The 13,979-nt window shown below is 40.8% G+C and overlaps 1 protein-coding gene across 10 annotated transcripts in view; it reads left to right on the top strand.

Annotated features, from left to right (window-relative positions):
* HECW1 (HECT, C2 and WW domain containing E3 ubiquitin protein ligase 1) overlaps positions 1–13,979 on the top strand; it is a 260,766-nt gene that overhangs the window by 183,603 nt on the left and 63,184 nt on the right. For 5 of the 10 annotated variants that reach the window (XM_040074231.1, XM_040073981.1, XM_040073887.1 and 2 more), the window contains 4 exons: positions 4,259–4,401; positions 6,389–6,489; positions 7,859–9,232; positions 12,652–12,753. In XM_040074231.1, coding sequence (XP_039930165.1) covers positions 4,259–4,401; positions 6,389–6,489; positions 7,859–9,232; positions 12,652–12,753 — 1,720 coding nt within the window. The remainder of the gene's footprint in view (positions 1–4,258; positions 4,402–6,388; positions 6,490–7,858; positions 9,233–12,651; positions 12,754–13,979) is intronic. The other 5 variants (XM_040074615.1, XM_040074530.1, XM_040074379.1 and 2 more) reach the window with 3 other exon arrangements.

The following is a 13,979-nucleotide window of genomic DNA, read 5'->3' on the forward strand; positions in this document are numbered from 1 at the left end:
GCAGCTGGTTCACTACCTTGTCCTTTCAGTGGGAGACCTCCTCGTCTTTCCTATAAAGGAGAGCCCTTGCATCCTTAGCTGGTAAGGATCAGATAGCACATTGACGAAATGGGATCAGAAGCTGTTTCCAGGGCCAGGCCCTCAGTGAGAAACAGGTTCTTCCAAAAGGCATTTAATTCCACTGAGGCAATCCACCATCTCCTCTATGGAGTGTTCTGTGTCATGTATCATCTCAAGTTCTAAGAGTTGTTTTGCACCAAGCTGATGTGATGAAAGGGCAATTCACTGGTAATTACTGGCTTGGACTAATCAGAGAATAGAGATTTAACTTCTTGTTTGTTACCTGCTCATCCACTGACTGCTGTAGATCATATATAAATCTGGGGTCTGCCCATTACTTGAGAGAGTTTTGTATAGTGCAATTTACTTAGATTTTGGGTTTAGGTCAACTGAAAACTTCAAGTTCTAGTAATCACTTAAATAAATTGTTGTGAATTGTTTTTTACAGGTCTCCTGTTGTCTGCTATGATACAAATGAACACATAATTAGTCTCTAGACAAATTTTTCTTCTTGGGCTTTAGATTTGAAACTGTAGCTGTTCTGGTAGATAGCAGCTGTGTTGAAATTCATTACTTCCTTTGAGATTTTTTTATTCGAGTTAAAGAAAGGCTCACACAGTGACAAACCACTTCCATGAAGCCATTGTCAAGTTTTGTGGACCTCTGTAAAGCTGGAGGATAAAGCTTTGGAACAAGTTAAGTCATGACATTAGAATTAAAAAAGCTGACAGAAATGTTACTTTCACTTTGTTTTTTGATGATGAAAAAGGCCATTTATGTAAACTTCAGTATACTCTTCTACAGTTAGTATCAGTGTAAAGTTTAGTTTAGTGACGTTGTATTCCAGCAGTTTCCATGAAGTTCTTGACTAGTCTTGCAGGGTTTGCAATAGTGGTTGTAATTCGAAGAACAAACTTTTGTGAGGAAGAATAAAACCAACCAATAAACAAGCCCATAAAGTGAGTTGTGGTCCCAATGAAAACATAGAGGGTAAAAGACTGCTGGTTTAGATTGTGAAAGAAAATACCCATAGTCAATGCCAGATTAAACAGATAAAAGAATCAGGCTTCAGTTATATGCTAAAATTTTTGTATTATTCCTTTTCCTCTGTGACTATGAGTATTATACTTCTTTTATATGTGAAAGCTGAACTTCTGAGTTAATTCTGTAACACTAAGAGTTGTAAGAATAAGAAAAGTTCCAAATAACAGAAGATGTACAGTAAAAATTGTAGTAGTAACATCAAAAAATGTCAGCAGACTTGTTTTTAAAATGCAGCTCTTTTGGTTATCAATGGTGGAGTTTCTGGGGACAAGTTAGAAGTTTCATCAAAATTCCCTCCTCCTGAAGACAGTTGATTTTTATCTCTCTTGTGATTTTGCAGCCTCTTTTTTTTACCCCTCCTTGGGATTAATTATTAACCATGACATCCCCAAGTGTGAACCCAAGGGTACTTCAGAATTTATAATCACTGTCTTTTTGTTTGGTTGGTGGTTTTTGATTGTTTGTTTGGGGGAGCTTGGGGATTTGGTGAGGTTGTTTTGTTTTCCTTTGTTAGGGATTTTGGATTTGGTATTATTTAAACTTAGATATGAAGCTTGTGCCTTCATTTTCACAAACTGGCCACTGTGTGATAATTAACAAATATTAGGCAAGGAAAGGATTTAATTGATTCCATTAGTAATATATTACTACTTTAGTTAGTTACGTTGGATAAGACAATGAAACACAGAGTACTTTCTCTTCCAGATAGACAGGATAGTAGAGGCCAAGCAGGATAGTAAAGGCCAAGGCTTTAAACGGGGTAAGTGCAATCAGTATTTTGTGACTAATGTACAGGGTCTGGCACTTGTCAGAAAAGATGGTGAAGGACAAGAGGAAAACTAGGATTTGATGGTGATTTGCTTCCACATCCAAAGATTATATTCAAATCATTAAATGTCACAAGAAACATGTTTTCAAAAGTGATTGTTGATTTTTGAAAATGCATTTGTAAGTCTCCAAGCTCTCAAAGCAAGGTGTTTTGCTGGGATCCATTTTTTCACAGGGCTAGAGGACCATTTGTTCTACAAACAAGGATTCCTTTTGGATTTTCAGTGTGGATGGCATAAGCCTGAGGCACCGACAATCAGAGATTGTCTTAGAAAAATCTTGCCTGATAAGAATGAAACTAGATGAGAGCAACAGCAGGAGCAACTCCTTAGATAACAGAAAACTGAATTATGTAAAACTATCACAGTTTTACAAGCTGTGTTCAAACCCATTTCATTGGGTTCACTTTTGATCTCAAACTGCAGTTGCCTCCAAATGGCAAAGCCTTTGAGCTCTGCCACAGGACATTTCTGGTCTTAAAGGCTTAATTTTGTTTCCAAAATGCTGCTGGTTTTATGCATGAGAACATCTTCCTAGAGGAAACATTTGGGAACTGTAATCACGGACCAGGGCAGTCTTGGTATACCAAAATGCAATGGTTCGAACACAAAAATCTGAACACAATTGGATTTTACACTTTGTGGAATATCCTGGTGTTTGGATGTCTTGAGGCACAGCTGTTCAAGGGAAAAGGGACATTTTCTTTGGCTGATTCCAATACGTCTTGCTCCTTGGATCCATACTCTCTGCTCAGGTGCTGATCATTACTCGAGAAAAGGTCAATATGTTTCCTGTGCAAGGAAGGAGCTGTCAGACTTGGTTCCATGTGATAATATGAAAATAAATTTCCATACAGATTCTGATTTGCTTCAGAGTTGCCCACAAGACAATATATTATTGACCTCAGAAGATTTGGATCATTAAACCTACATTTTCCTTTTCACTTGTGGACAGTTCACCTGTGTAAGCGCATGTTCCACCCCACAGAGACTTTTACAATATAGGAGTCAGCAGCACAAAAATGGAGAATTCATTAAATGGCAAATTTCTCTATGTTGCAGTAATAATTTTAAAGTTAATTCCCCTCTTCTGCTTTCAAGTGTTATGAACTGGCAGTTACTCAAGGTTTTTAGCAGGTTAAACAGTAAGACAACCTACTTTTTAAGGCAACTTTCCGTATACATGGGGAATTCAGGTTCTCCTGTTTGGTGCATTTATCTTAACCTGTTGCAAAGATGTAGAAAAAAACCCAAGAAAATAACACTTCAGTTCTTGTTTGGATTGTACTTCTCTGATTATTTGCATTTTTACAGGTTATGATTAACAGAATAACCCACTCATGTTGGGTTTGCTTGAGGCTGTTTAAAATAAGCATTTCTGAGTTAGACCATGATTCAATAGAGCAAGTGATTTAAGGCTTTAACTCCAGGCCTTGATAACCCAGAAAATGATTCTGTTGTGAAGATTTGGTTTGGCAGGGGGAAAGCTAGAAAAATCCTTTCATCCATCTCAATACTCACTTACTACAGAAGTTGTCTTCCAGATCAATACTGACCTCTCAGGTGAACAGTGGTTTGACAGTTTTCCTACTATTGTGCACCACAATACAAATGTGCTTTTTTGACTGATGATATTCTAGTTGTAGTGGATGTTTGGAAAAATTGTGACCTGTGTCACTAGTTCCACACCTGAATTTAGCCAGTCTAGGAGAAAGCTAAGCCAAGTTACCTAATATATTTGCTCTTTACTACTTTTTTTAAATTGAGCTTTGGGACATCTAGATGTCTCCAGGTGCCCTAATGCTCCCATGCTTGTTCCTGTAACCTAAAATATCCTCCGTGTTCCTACCCCAGATTTGCATGCACACAGTCTCTAAAAGGTTACTGAAACATTACTTACAAATGGATGTTTTTATGATCAGACCAGCTGAGACAGCAGTCAACACATTCCAATGGACTTGGTGACAGGAGCAGTTTTAGATGGTGCTGTTCCTGTTTTTCCCAGTATTGTTTGTGACAGTAGCCTGTGCTGTGGCCTGTCTTCCGGTTGAGCTCTTTGTGAGACTGGAGTGAACCAAGTTAGGAGACAGATCCAGATAAATAGTGTTTTCAGAGTTCTTCCTTTTTAAGCTGGGTTGTAGATGAACAGAAATGGAGATATTTCAAAACAATCTATTTGAAAAGTGTGTCTGAAAAGAGTGATCATGTATCCTTCATCTCACTAGATCCTCACTTCTCTGTGCTCTTGTGTGCCTCACAGATGTAGTACTCTGTGTTGCTGTGGCCCAGCCACCAGCTTATTGATCTGTGCCCTTCCTTTATTTCAGCAATTCAACTTTGTCTCCCTGCCCACGGATGTCCTGGAAATAGAAGTTAAAGACAAATTTGCAAAGAGCCGACCGATCATCAAACGTTTTCTGGGAAAACTCTCTATGCCAGTTCAGCGCCTCTTGGAAAGGCATGCCATAGGGTAAATTTTGCCGATTACATTGTTTAACGAATGTGTTGCTCTTCTGAAGTCCCTGGTGATATGTCATTTTTGCCATATAATGATGTTGAAGGGAAGTTATTAAACTGACAGTTGTCTGATAAATGGTGTTGGTTTTAATTAAAATTTATAGGACTGTCGGCCAGACAGAATTCCCTCTATAACCCTATGCATGGCATTTTGAAAAGTGAGAACTGGAATTTAGGAAAGGTGACTTTTTTTGTGTATCATGGCTGCGAACTTGGAGAGTGCAATATTTTCAATTTGAATATTCTTTTAATGTTATCAGCAGGCTGTTTTCATGTTTCAGGGAATTATCTATGGGCTAAAAACATGCCAGATCTGTTCCTCCTGTTTTTAATTTCTGGAAAGGGGAAATATTATAAAAATATATATGTGGCATGTTGTAATTAATGCTTTCTGACCCTACCCCGCTGCCAAGGAACAACCTTGAGCTCACAAGCGCTGCCCTGCTTCCCCATTGCATGAAAGTCCTGGGAAAGTATATGCTGCCAAAATAACACAAACCAATTTAAGGAAGACGGATAGTAATCAGAAAAAGCAAAAAAGTTGGCTCTAAGCCTGAAAGAACAAGGGAGAAAAAGAATCATCTTCTGAGGAAAGCATGTGCAATGCAGTTTCCAAGAAGGCATTTCTGATAATTGGATCTCAATTCAGCAGAACAACAGGAAGATGAGCTTGTTGGAAGTGTTTTTGAACAGCTGGTTCAGAAACTGGCTGTGATATTGACAGCTGAATCTATCAGGAGGGACTAAGCTACCTCCCTGCTTCTCAGATAGAGAAGATAGATAGCTTTTTAGAAACCAGATGGATAAGAACAGCTTGGGGAAGGTAGAATCTTGTAACTGGTATCACTGGCTTTCCTCTGTATGAGAAGATTTCTCATCATCTTCTGATTATAACTTCCTATTTTACTTTCCTGTTGTAAACACTGTCTATCTAAGGATATACTTTGCCAAGAGCATTGCCTCTAACCTGCAGTAGATCTGGCTCAGTTTTAATACCGTAGTGGCATTTAGACCGCAGGCAAGCTCAGTGAGAAGTATGCATACAAGTTGAGAGAGGTCATACACAAAGCTTGAGGTCATCTCATTTATATGAGTTTCTGATGCATGTGCAAGTATGCTGTCAAGTATATTTGGCCCACCTGGAAGTGAACAGTGTTTCTTTCAAGAAATGTATAAGTATTACTACTTAGTGAACCCGTTACACTTAAGAAATGCTTTGCAAAGATTGATTCAGCCTCATTGTGGGCAGCTGGGAAGTTAATCTCTTCTATAGTTTCATTCTGTTCTGAGGGGTGGATGAAGTGTGGCAAAGGGAGGGACCTGCACAAGGACAGAATGGAGTCATTGATCAACCTTGTCAGGAAGGTGTTCTCCTGATATTTCAGCTTCATAGAGGTAAGAGGGGTGGAAAGAGATGAAGAGCAGTCATTCAGCCAGTTTAGAGAGAGAAGATGGTACGTGGGGACTGGCCTGCATAGGGTTTGTAAACAAGAAAAGGAAAGCTGAATTTTATGGATGTGGTGAAGGGAAGAAAATACAGAAATGCAAGGTTCTACAAAAAGCTAGATGGTCAGATCTGCAGGGAAGCAAAGTCTTGTTACCATAGCTGAAGTGGGAGTTGTTTGCTTCCCATGTCGCTATTTTCATACCCATACTGCAGAAGTTTCATTCCCACTATTCTCTCTATATTTATACATACGTGCTTGTGTGTCCCAGCAGCCTGTCTTACTCACTTGCTCAGCTGTTCCATTGTAATTGAAGACATTGTCCTCTCCTGTGCCATTCGTTCTCTCGTATGCAAGTCAACATGCGCTCATGGCTGGGATGAATAGCCTTTATGTATTTTATTATGTATTTTTGTAGGACACAGCAGATTTATCTATGCACAGTAGACATAGGATAGGTTATAGTCTATTGTGACAATATTTGTTTTCTTTCAGGGACAGGGTTGTAAGCTACACTCTGGGTCGCAGACTTCCTACCGATCATGTCAGTGGCCAGCTGCAGTTTCGATTTGAGATAACTTCTTCCATCCATCCAGGTAATTCTCAGTCCTAGCCCATAATTTAGCTAGATTTCTAGATTTCTAGATTTCTAGATTTCTTTTCTTTTCTTTTCTTTTCTTTTCTTTTCTTTTCTTTTCTTTTCTTTTCTTTTCTTTTCTTTTCTTTTTTTTTTTTTTTTTTTTTTTTTCATTCTTTCTCTTCAGAAATCTGCATTGATTCCTGGCTGCTCTGGGACTTTAGGTACAGTGATGAGCAAAGGGAAGTGCATAAAGTCCTGCATCACAGGATGCATCGTGAGTCACAATTTTTTCCCTCTTTCCCCTTAGGACAGAGCTACTGGTGTTTCATATTCCCCTGTCCTTGGCTGTTTCAAATACTGCACCACATCAGTGGGAGAGAAGAGAATGGAAAACTAAAGTCTCATCTGCTTCTCTATCACCTGTCCTAGTGAAAGTGTGGGCTGTTATTTGTAGAGTCATCTGCATTTGAGCATTTCATAAGTAAAAATGGAGAATGTAATAGCAAAGATGATTAGAAAATTTCTCAATTTAATTATTTTTAATGAAAAAAAAGTAAAAAAAATAAATAAAAATCTATGTTCCACTTCCTCTATCCCCTTTTTTGGTTTGGTTTTGGTTCATGTTCTCTTGTAGTTATTTGGAAGTGACTGCCATGATGGCCGAAGGTTGAACCTTGGTTTTTGTGTCACAGTTTCAACAGTATTTCTCAGAGACTCTTTTCCTCAGGGGCTCTCTGCCCTCTCTGCTACAGTTTGTCAAGCCAACAGCAGCTGCAGTAGTGGCTGGAAATCATTGCTTTTCACTTGCTGGAAAACCTTGACTATTTGGATGGCATTAAAGAGCCCAGGTTGTTTGACATCTGAGAGGAGGTGGAACAGATGAGGATCATGTCAAGGGATATTTTGGGGGAAGTTTTCGCCTTTCAGGGGTGGCAAACACATTTTTTTTACATTCTCTGTTGTGGAGTCTTGCCAGCTTCAGTGTGACAAGAAGAATGTCATTAAAATCTCACGGAAGACTTCTCTGATTCCCATAATATTCCCATAATATTTCCATAATATTCCCATAATATTTCCTCTGATGCCGGTTTGGCTCTAAGAAGTTTCAAGAAGGTGCTACCTTCAGGTAATGCTGCAAAGAAGCAGGGTCCTGCTTGCAGCTTACCACCAGGAGTAAATGCATGATTAAATACATTGTACAAAGACTGCCTAGCAAAAAACCTCAGCACTTCTTGATAGTTGTTCAGTTGCCCACTCATTTCACACTGTAATATATGCTTTTAATTTTCTCAGATTTCGGTGGATGCTTGTGCCCCCACAGCCAACTCGCTGGTTCAGTCAACACTTCTTGTTAAAGGACTAATTCCTTTTCCTGTCTCATACAGATGATGAAGAGATCTCCCTTAGTGCAGATCCTGAGCCAGCTGACCTCCCGGAAAGCCCTGTGAACAACCCCACAGAAGAAAGCCTCGGTGAGCCTCCATGCATCAACACAGTGACCTCAGAAAGTGCAGCTCCAGAACAGCTAAATGGATACAGTGTGAACAGTGTCGATAGCCCAGGGGCTGTCAAACCACCGGGGGAAGTCAACCAGAACAGCTTAAATGAAGAGCTAGCAGGAGATGGGGAGGTTGATGCGGTGCCAGTTCCTGAGCCCTTGGAATCCATCCCAGGAGAAGTGCTGCCTTCTTTGAGCGCTACGGACCTCATGGAGCAGTCGGATCTGATGGCTTGCATGTCTCCTCCTGAGCCTGAAGTTAGGGAAAATAACAAAGTCAATTCTGGTATTCAGGGAGATGGTGGAGTCTTGACCAGCATAGAAACAGTAGATACTGATGAGGTGAGTGCAGATGTGCATGCTGGCAAAGACCTAGAGAAGGGTCAGGAAGAAGAAGAGGAAGGGGCTTCAGCCCAGGAGGAGGAAGACAGCAAGCTACAGCTGAGGACCACAGCAAAGAGGAAAAACAGGCCGTGCTCCCTGCCTGTGTCTGAACTTGAGACAGTCATAGCTTCAGCGTGCGGTGAGCCAGAGACCCCTCGCACACACTACATACGGATACACAACCTGCTCCACAGCCTGCCCTCGGCACAGATGAGCAGCGATGGAGAAGAAGAGCAAGATGGTGGTAATGGCAGGGAGAACGATGAGGAGTCTACTGTCAAGGAGGTGCTGGATAAGGAGGTGGTCAGTGAGAGTGAGACCATGGCAGCAGAGCCTCCTGTGGAAAACGAGGCTGAAGAGAACTTCAGCCAGAGCACGGTGCCTCCTGGGACCTTGGATGAGCAACTCTCTGACTTAAATGATGGGCTGCTGGACGGGGAGCCCCCCAGGACAGGAAGTGAGAGCGAGTCAAGCTCCAGGCTCAATGGTGACAATGAATGTGAGGCGTGTGACACCTCTTGCTACAGCCCCTCGTGCTACAGCACCTCCTGCTACAGCACCTCCTGCTACAGCACTTCATGCTACAGCCCCTCCTGCTACGACAGTAACAATCGCTTCTCCAGCCATACGCGCTTCTCCTCCGTCGACAGCACAAAGATTTCTGAGAGCACGGTCTTCTCCTCACAGGATGATGATGAGGAGGAGAACAGTGCTTTTGAGTCAGTGCCAGATTCAGTGCAGAGCCCTGAGCTGGACAGGGAGCAAGTGGATGGCTCCTCCCAGTGGCCAGATGAACTAGTGGCTCATGGTGGGAATCCACAGAGAGCCACAGAGGGTCTAGACGCCCCAGTAGCAGGTCCAAGCAGCAGAAGAGAAGGTTAGATCCTGAGAACTGATTCACTGGGCAACCCTGATTATCTAGATGTCACAGAAGGCATCAGATAATTGAGGTTTCAGTTAGCTCACGGTTTATTTCTTACAAACTCGGGGGCTGTGAGCTGGGTCGGATACCAGGGAGGGTTGGATAATTGAGCCTGTCCTTAAAAATCCCAACAAAACAAACTAAATCAGGTAGGGATCCATATAGACGAATTACTGTAGCTATACATACATCATTATAAAATCAAGATCAGCTACTGTAGTTATGTGGCATATCAGCATTATCACATCCACCAACTCATTCCCTTTTTCCTGGGATTTTTCCATATCACATATCTGATGCACTGCCATGTCTCTGATAGTGAGAGGACCAGCTTGTACTTGTCAAAGGGCAGATATGCTGATTCTCCCCACATAAAGGTCTGTGCCAGTTTCTGTAAATGTTTGTTAGCCACACAATCATAAGCTCTTACAAACAGTTTTTGAGCCCCGTTTGTTCCAATTCTCCAAGTGTCAAACAAATGTACCTCAGATGTCACAGATCATAGGGCAACTCAACAAAGATTTGTATTTTTTCTTAGATACTTTGGAAATTTAACTATATTAAATAAAATTCTCATCTCCCTTTCCTTCCCTAGTAATAGAATATACTTTATTTTTATTTTTATTTTTGTCTTTGTAATTTAGGTACTATTTTTTCCAGTTCCTTCAGTCACATTATGTCCCTTCCTTTGTTAACTCCTTTCATGTTTTCTGCAGTTACATGAAGGGGAGTTGAGCCCTCCTCTCTTCTTCAGCTGAAGAAGTGTATCGTTTTTCTCCAGCTGAAGAAGTAAAAGACTTAGCTGCAGCTCAGGAGTATGCAGCAAGGTCAAGAGGTATTCTTTGCATTCCCTAATTCTGAATCATCTGTCTCCCTCTATAAGTGACACCAAATTAAAATGGCAGCAAAAGGATAACCTATTTGGGTATCATTGAGAAACTCCAATTAAAGCATTCATCTCTTTTTTCCTTCTCCATTCCCAATTTATTTACTCACACTTTCCTTTGCCACAGATCCTACCCCTGCAGAAAAACAGGTGTAAGGGTGTCCTTACACACCAGCCTATGTAAATACTTTGTGGACGGCTGGGACAAGGGAATTATTGAGTCTGTAGAGCAGAATCTAGCACAAATAATTAAATTTTCAGAAGTACACAGAATAGAAACTCAGCTTCTTTTCTTGCAGGCGAGAATCTTTGCTTGTGGACAGCATTTGCATGCAAGTATAGCTAAGGGGGCACCAGCTTGTGTATGTGTGGGACCATATGTACAGAGTTGGTGGTTGTTTTGAACTGTGTGAGCTTTTGATAGGGGATGTGGTGGGAGAGGGTGTCTTCTGCATATGGATTCAGTGCAGCACCAAGACTTGAGCCTCCATAAGGGGCACTGTAGTGTCCATGGTGGCTTTGCCTTGTTTAGCTGAGCACGTGTCTGAAGGGCAGCCCAGCTCTTAGCACTCCCTCGGTGTTGCCAGGGGTGCCTCAGTCAATGTGCACGTTGCTTCATGACTTGGCAGCTGTTACAAATACAGTAGATGTGGTCACCTCCACCCACTCCAGGTGACTGACACTACCATGCTTCCACTGGCTTGGCCTAACTATCTTGACTAGGGGAGAGTCAATTGTGGTGAGGTAAGTAAAGAAACATAGATGGGTGGTCTGGTAGTGGGTGCTACAACACCTGTAGTAGCAACACAGTTTTTAAGGCTGTGAGAGATGGACTTTTAGCACTGAGTCATAAACTTATGTAACTCTGCTGTCTGTTCAAAACATGCAGCAGATACATCTGTGAGATACGCCTATACACAAGTGGTTTAATGAAGGCATTTGACAGGCCATACGGTATCATCAGTGCACCTAGAACAGGGAGTATTTTTGTCTAAGTGATTTTTCTCATTTCTGAGTGGCGTGAGGTTTTTACAGTTTTATATAAAATTTTTAAAGAAAAAACCTTACTTAATTTTTTCTGGGTTTTTGGTGGTGGTGGTGGTGGGTTTTTTTTACATTTGGTTGGTATATGTTTGGGGTTTTTTACAAAATGTTCATTCTTAGTCTGTTAAGATTTTATCATTAAAGAGAGCTACACCAGCTAGAACACAGTGAGTTTGGCTTAGCGTTCCCAAAATCACCAAAACCATTCAGCTTAATATATCTTTTTCCATAAGCTGCATCTTTCTGATGCATGTAAATATTATGTTTATCTCTATTAACAGATATTATGTTTATTTGTATTAACAAGCCAAGCTGGAAGTTATAATCAAAAACTGCTACCACACAATATGAAAATATGTCCATCAGTAAGGTAAATAGTCCAGGCTTCTAAGATTTTAAAGACAAGCCAAGAAGGAATCTTTGTTCTAGAACTTGTGAAGTTTTAGCATGTTAGGTCTAAAATAAGGAATGCTTTATCATCCCAGCAGAACTTCTTAGTTTCTTAAAGGATTCTATAAACATTGAGTTGATCTTAAGTTACTTGTTCCTCTCAGAAGAACGTGAGTTTGTACATTTACTTAGTTTTCTTTTTTTTTCATATTTAAATATATCAGGGTAATTGGAACTAGATGATCTTTAAGGTCTGTTCCAACCCAAGCCATTCTGAAGTTCTATATATGGACATATACACAATGCTAGTGTTTAAAAACTTACTCTCCACTGTATTCTGTGTGACTCTCTTTCTTCTTCTTCTTCTTCTCCTTCTTCTTTTCTTTTTCTTCTTCATCTTTCCCTCTTCTCTATCTCAGGTCTTTCTTCCTTATCTCAGATCCTGACTATATCTCACTGTCTTTTGTCCTTCTCTTCTACCACCTGTCTCCTGCCTGTTTCTGGTCCTTTTCTCATTCTCCCTCCAAGATGGACTCTTTGAATTTTGAAAATACCTATGGAAAGGGATGATCTTCTGCTTCGCAGGGACTGCAAAATCCTACATAGACAGCCATTGAGCTTTCTGAAAAGGAGAGAAAGATCCAAGGCAGCTTTTAGCCTTGTATTCCACTGATAGAATGAGTTAAAAGTTGGAACCAGGATTTTGTATGTTCCTGCCAGTTGCTGCAGAAGCTTGAGTTTAGTTGTACATGAACAGTTTTTCTCAGAGATCAAGCCTGATTCTTCTATCGCTTACACTTATGTGTCTGTGAGTCCAGAATCCGGCCCATAACAGTTTAGCATTGACTCGAGAGACTTGACTGCATTATTTTAATACTTCTTTGCCATATGAGTGGGTATTAAAATAGTGCCTGAAAATAGGAATACCCAGAGATGCTAATACATCAGCTTAACCTATTTTTAAAATAATCACTTGTTTTACAGTCGTACATTTTTTGAACCACATTGTAAAAACAGTGAATGACTGTCAATGTCTTGAATATCTTGTCCATAGGTGATTGTCCTTTACTCCATAATTCTCAGCCAGTCAGCCAGCTTCCTTCTCTGAGGCCTGACCATCATCACTACCCAACTATCGATGAGCCTCTTCCACCAAGTAAGCTTTAGTTTTTGGTTTTTTGGTTTGGTTTTTTTTTTTTTTAATTGCATTTTTTCAGCTTTTCCTGTTAAACAGTGTAGAGGTCAGTATGTCTTTCTAAAGAGCCCGTCTGTTCTGTATATGCATTCTCCAGAACCCAAGCAATATGCCCTTTTGTTGCCCTTATTTGATCCCGACTTTAAGTGTTGTCCTGTTGTTTTGGACAAGTTCCATAACCTCCCTCTCTGCTTTGGTCCATCTTCTTCCCTGAAATGAAGATATTATTCCCTTTTTCCAGTCAATGTGTTCAGACTTGAATGATTGGGATCTGTCAGTTGTTCTGGAAGCCTGGTGGAAGTTCTGGAAGTTCTGGGTGGTGTATCAGCAAAGCACTCTGATTTTTCTGTACCGTTTGTATCCAGGTTTTCTGTAAGCAACTTCAAAGATGGTTTAGGATGGCAGTCCTTGCGGTCTGTCAAGTCTGCGTGCCGGTCCAGCAGCACCCCTTTCACAGTGAGGATGCTCCTGGGACAGACAGGTCCAAATCTGAACCAAACCATCAGAAGTTGGGAAAAGGCAGCTCATGTACAATGGTCTTGTTATACTGTCCTTGGATTTGATAATCAGTGAATTTTATGTTCATTATTTATTTATGTAGTTATTATGTAGTATTTATGTAGTGGAGTCTATATTTGCATTGAATAAAAATGAGAGGGTTTTAAATAGTATGATCGATTAGTAGTCTGATAATACGGGATAATACTGGTAGACTTGTTTTTACTTGTCTCCGTAGCCTTTCCTTTATGGATTCCCAGAGGATTACCCTGCTTCTTGCACTGGCTCTCGGTGCCCAGCAGAGCGCACTCTATGCCCTGCAGCGTGCGGCTGATCACCTTTCAGTTGAGCGCAGGATTTCACAGCCTCACAAAAACAGCCAGGCGTATAAACACGGCCCTCTCTTTTCTTCAAAGCCCAAGACGGGACCACACTTATTTGGCCTATGGTGGCCTTGACAAATAATTAATCATTTGTCAACCATGCTGTCAGTATTCCCTGAGCTGAAAATAGCCCAGATGCTGGCGTCAGCCACACAGTAGCATGAATGATTCAAATGCCTTTAGCCCAATGAAGTCTTATTAGAGTCCCACTGTGGCTTGCCAGTGAATGATGAAATGGGAACGGTTACCTCTGCAACAGGGAAATATTTCTCTTCCTCCCACTCTTACTGCAATACTTTGTGGATT

The sequence above is a fragment of the Hirundo rustica genome, chromosome 1 (genome assembly GCF_015227805.2).
Source record: "Hirundo rustica isolate bHirRus1 chromosome 1, bHirRus1.pri.v3, whole genome shotgun sequence".
Lineage (NCBI taxonomy): Eukaryota > Metazoa > Chordata > Aves > Passeriformes > Hirundinidae > Hirundo > Hirundo rustica.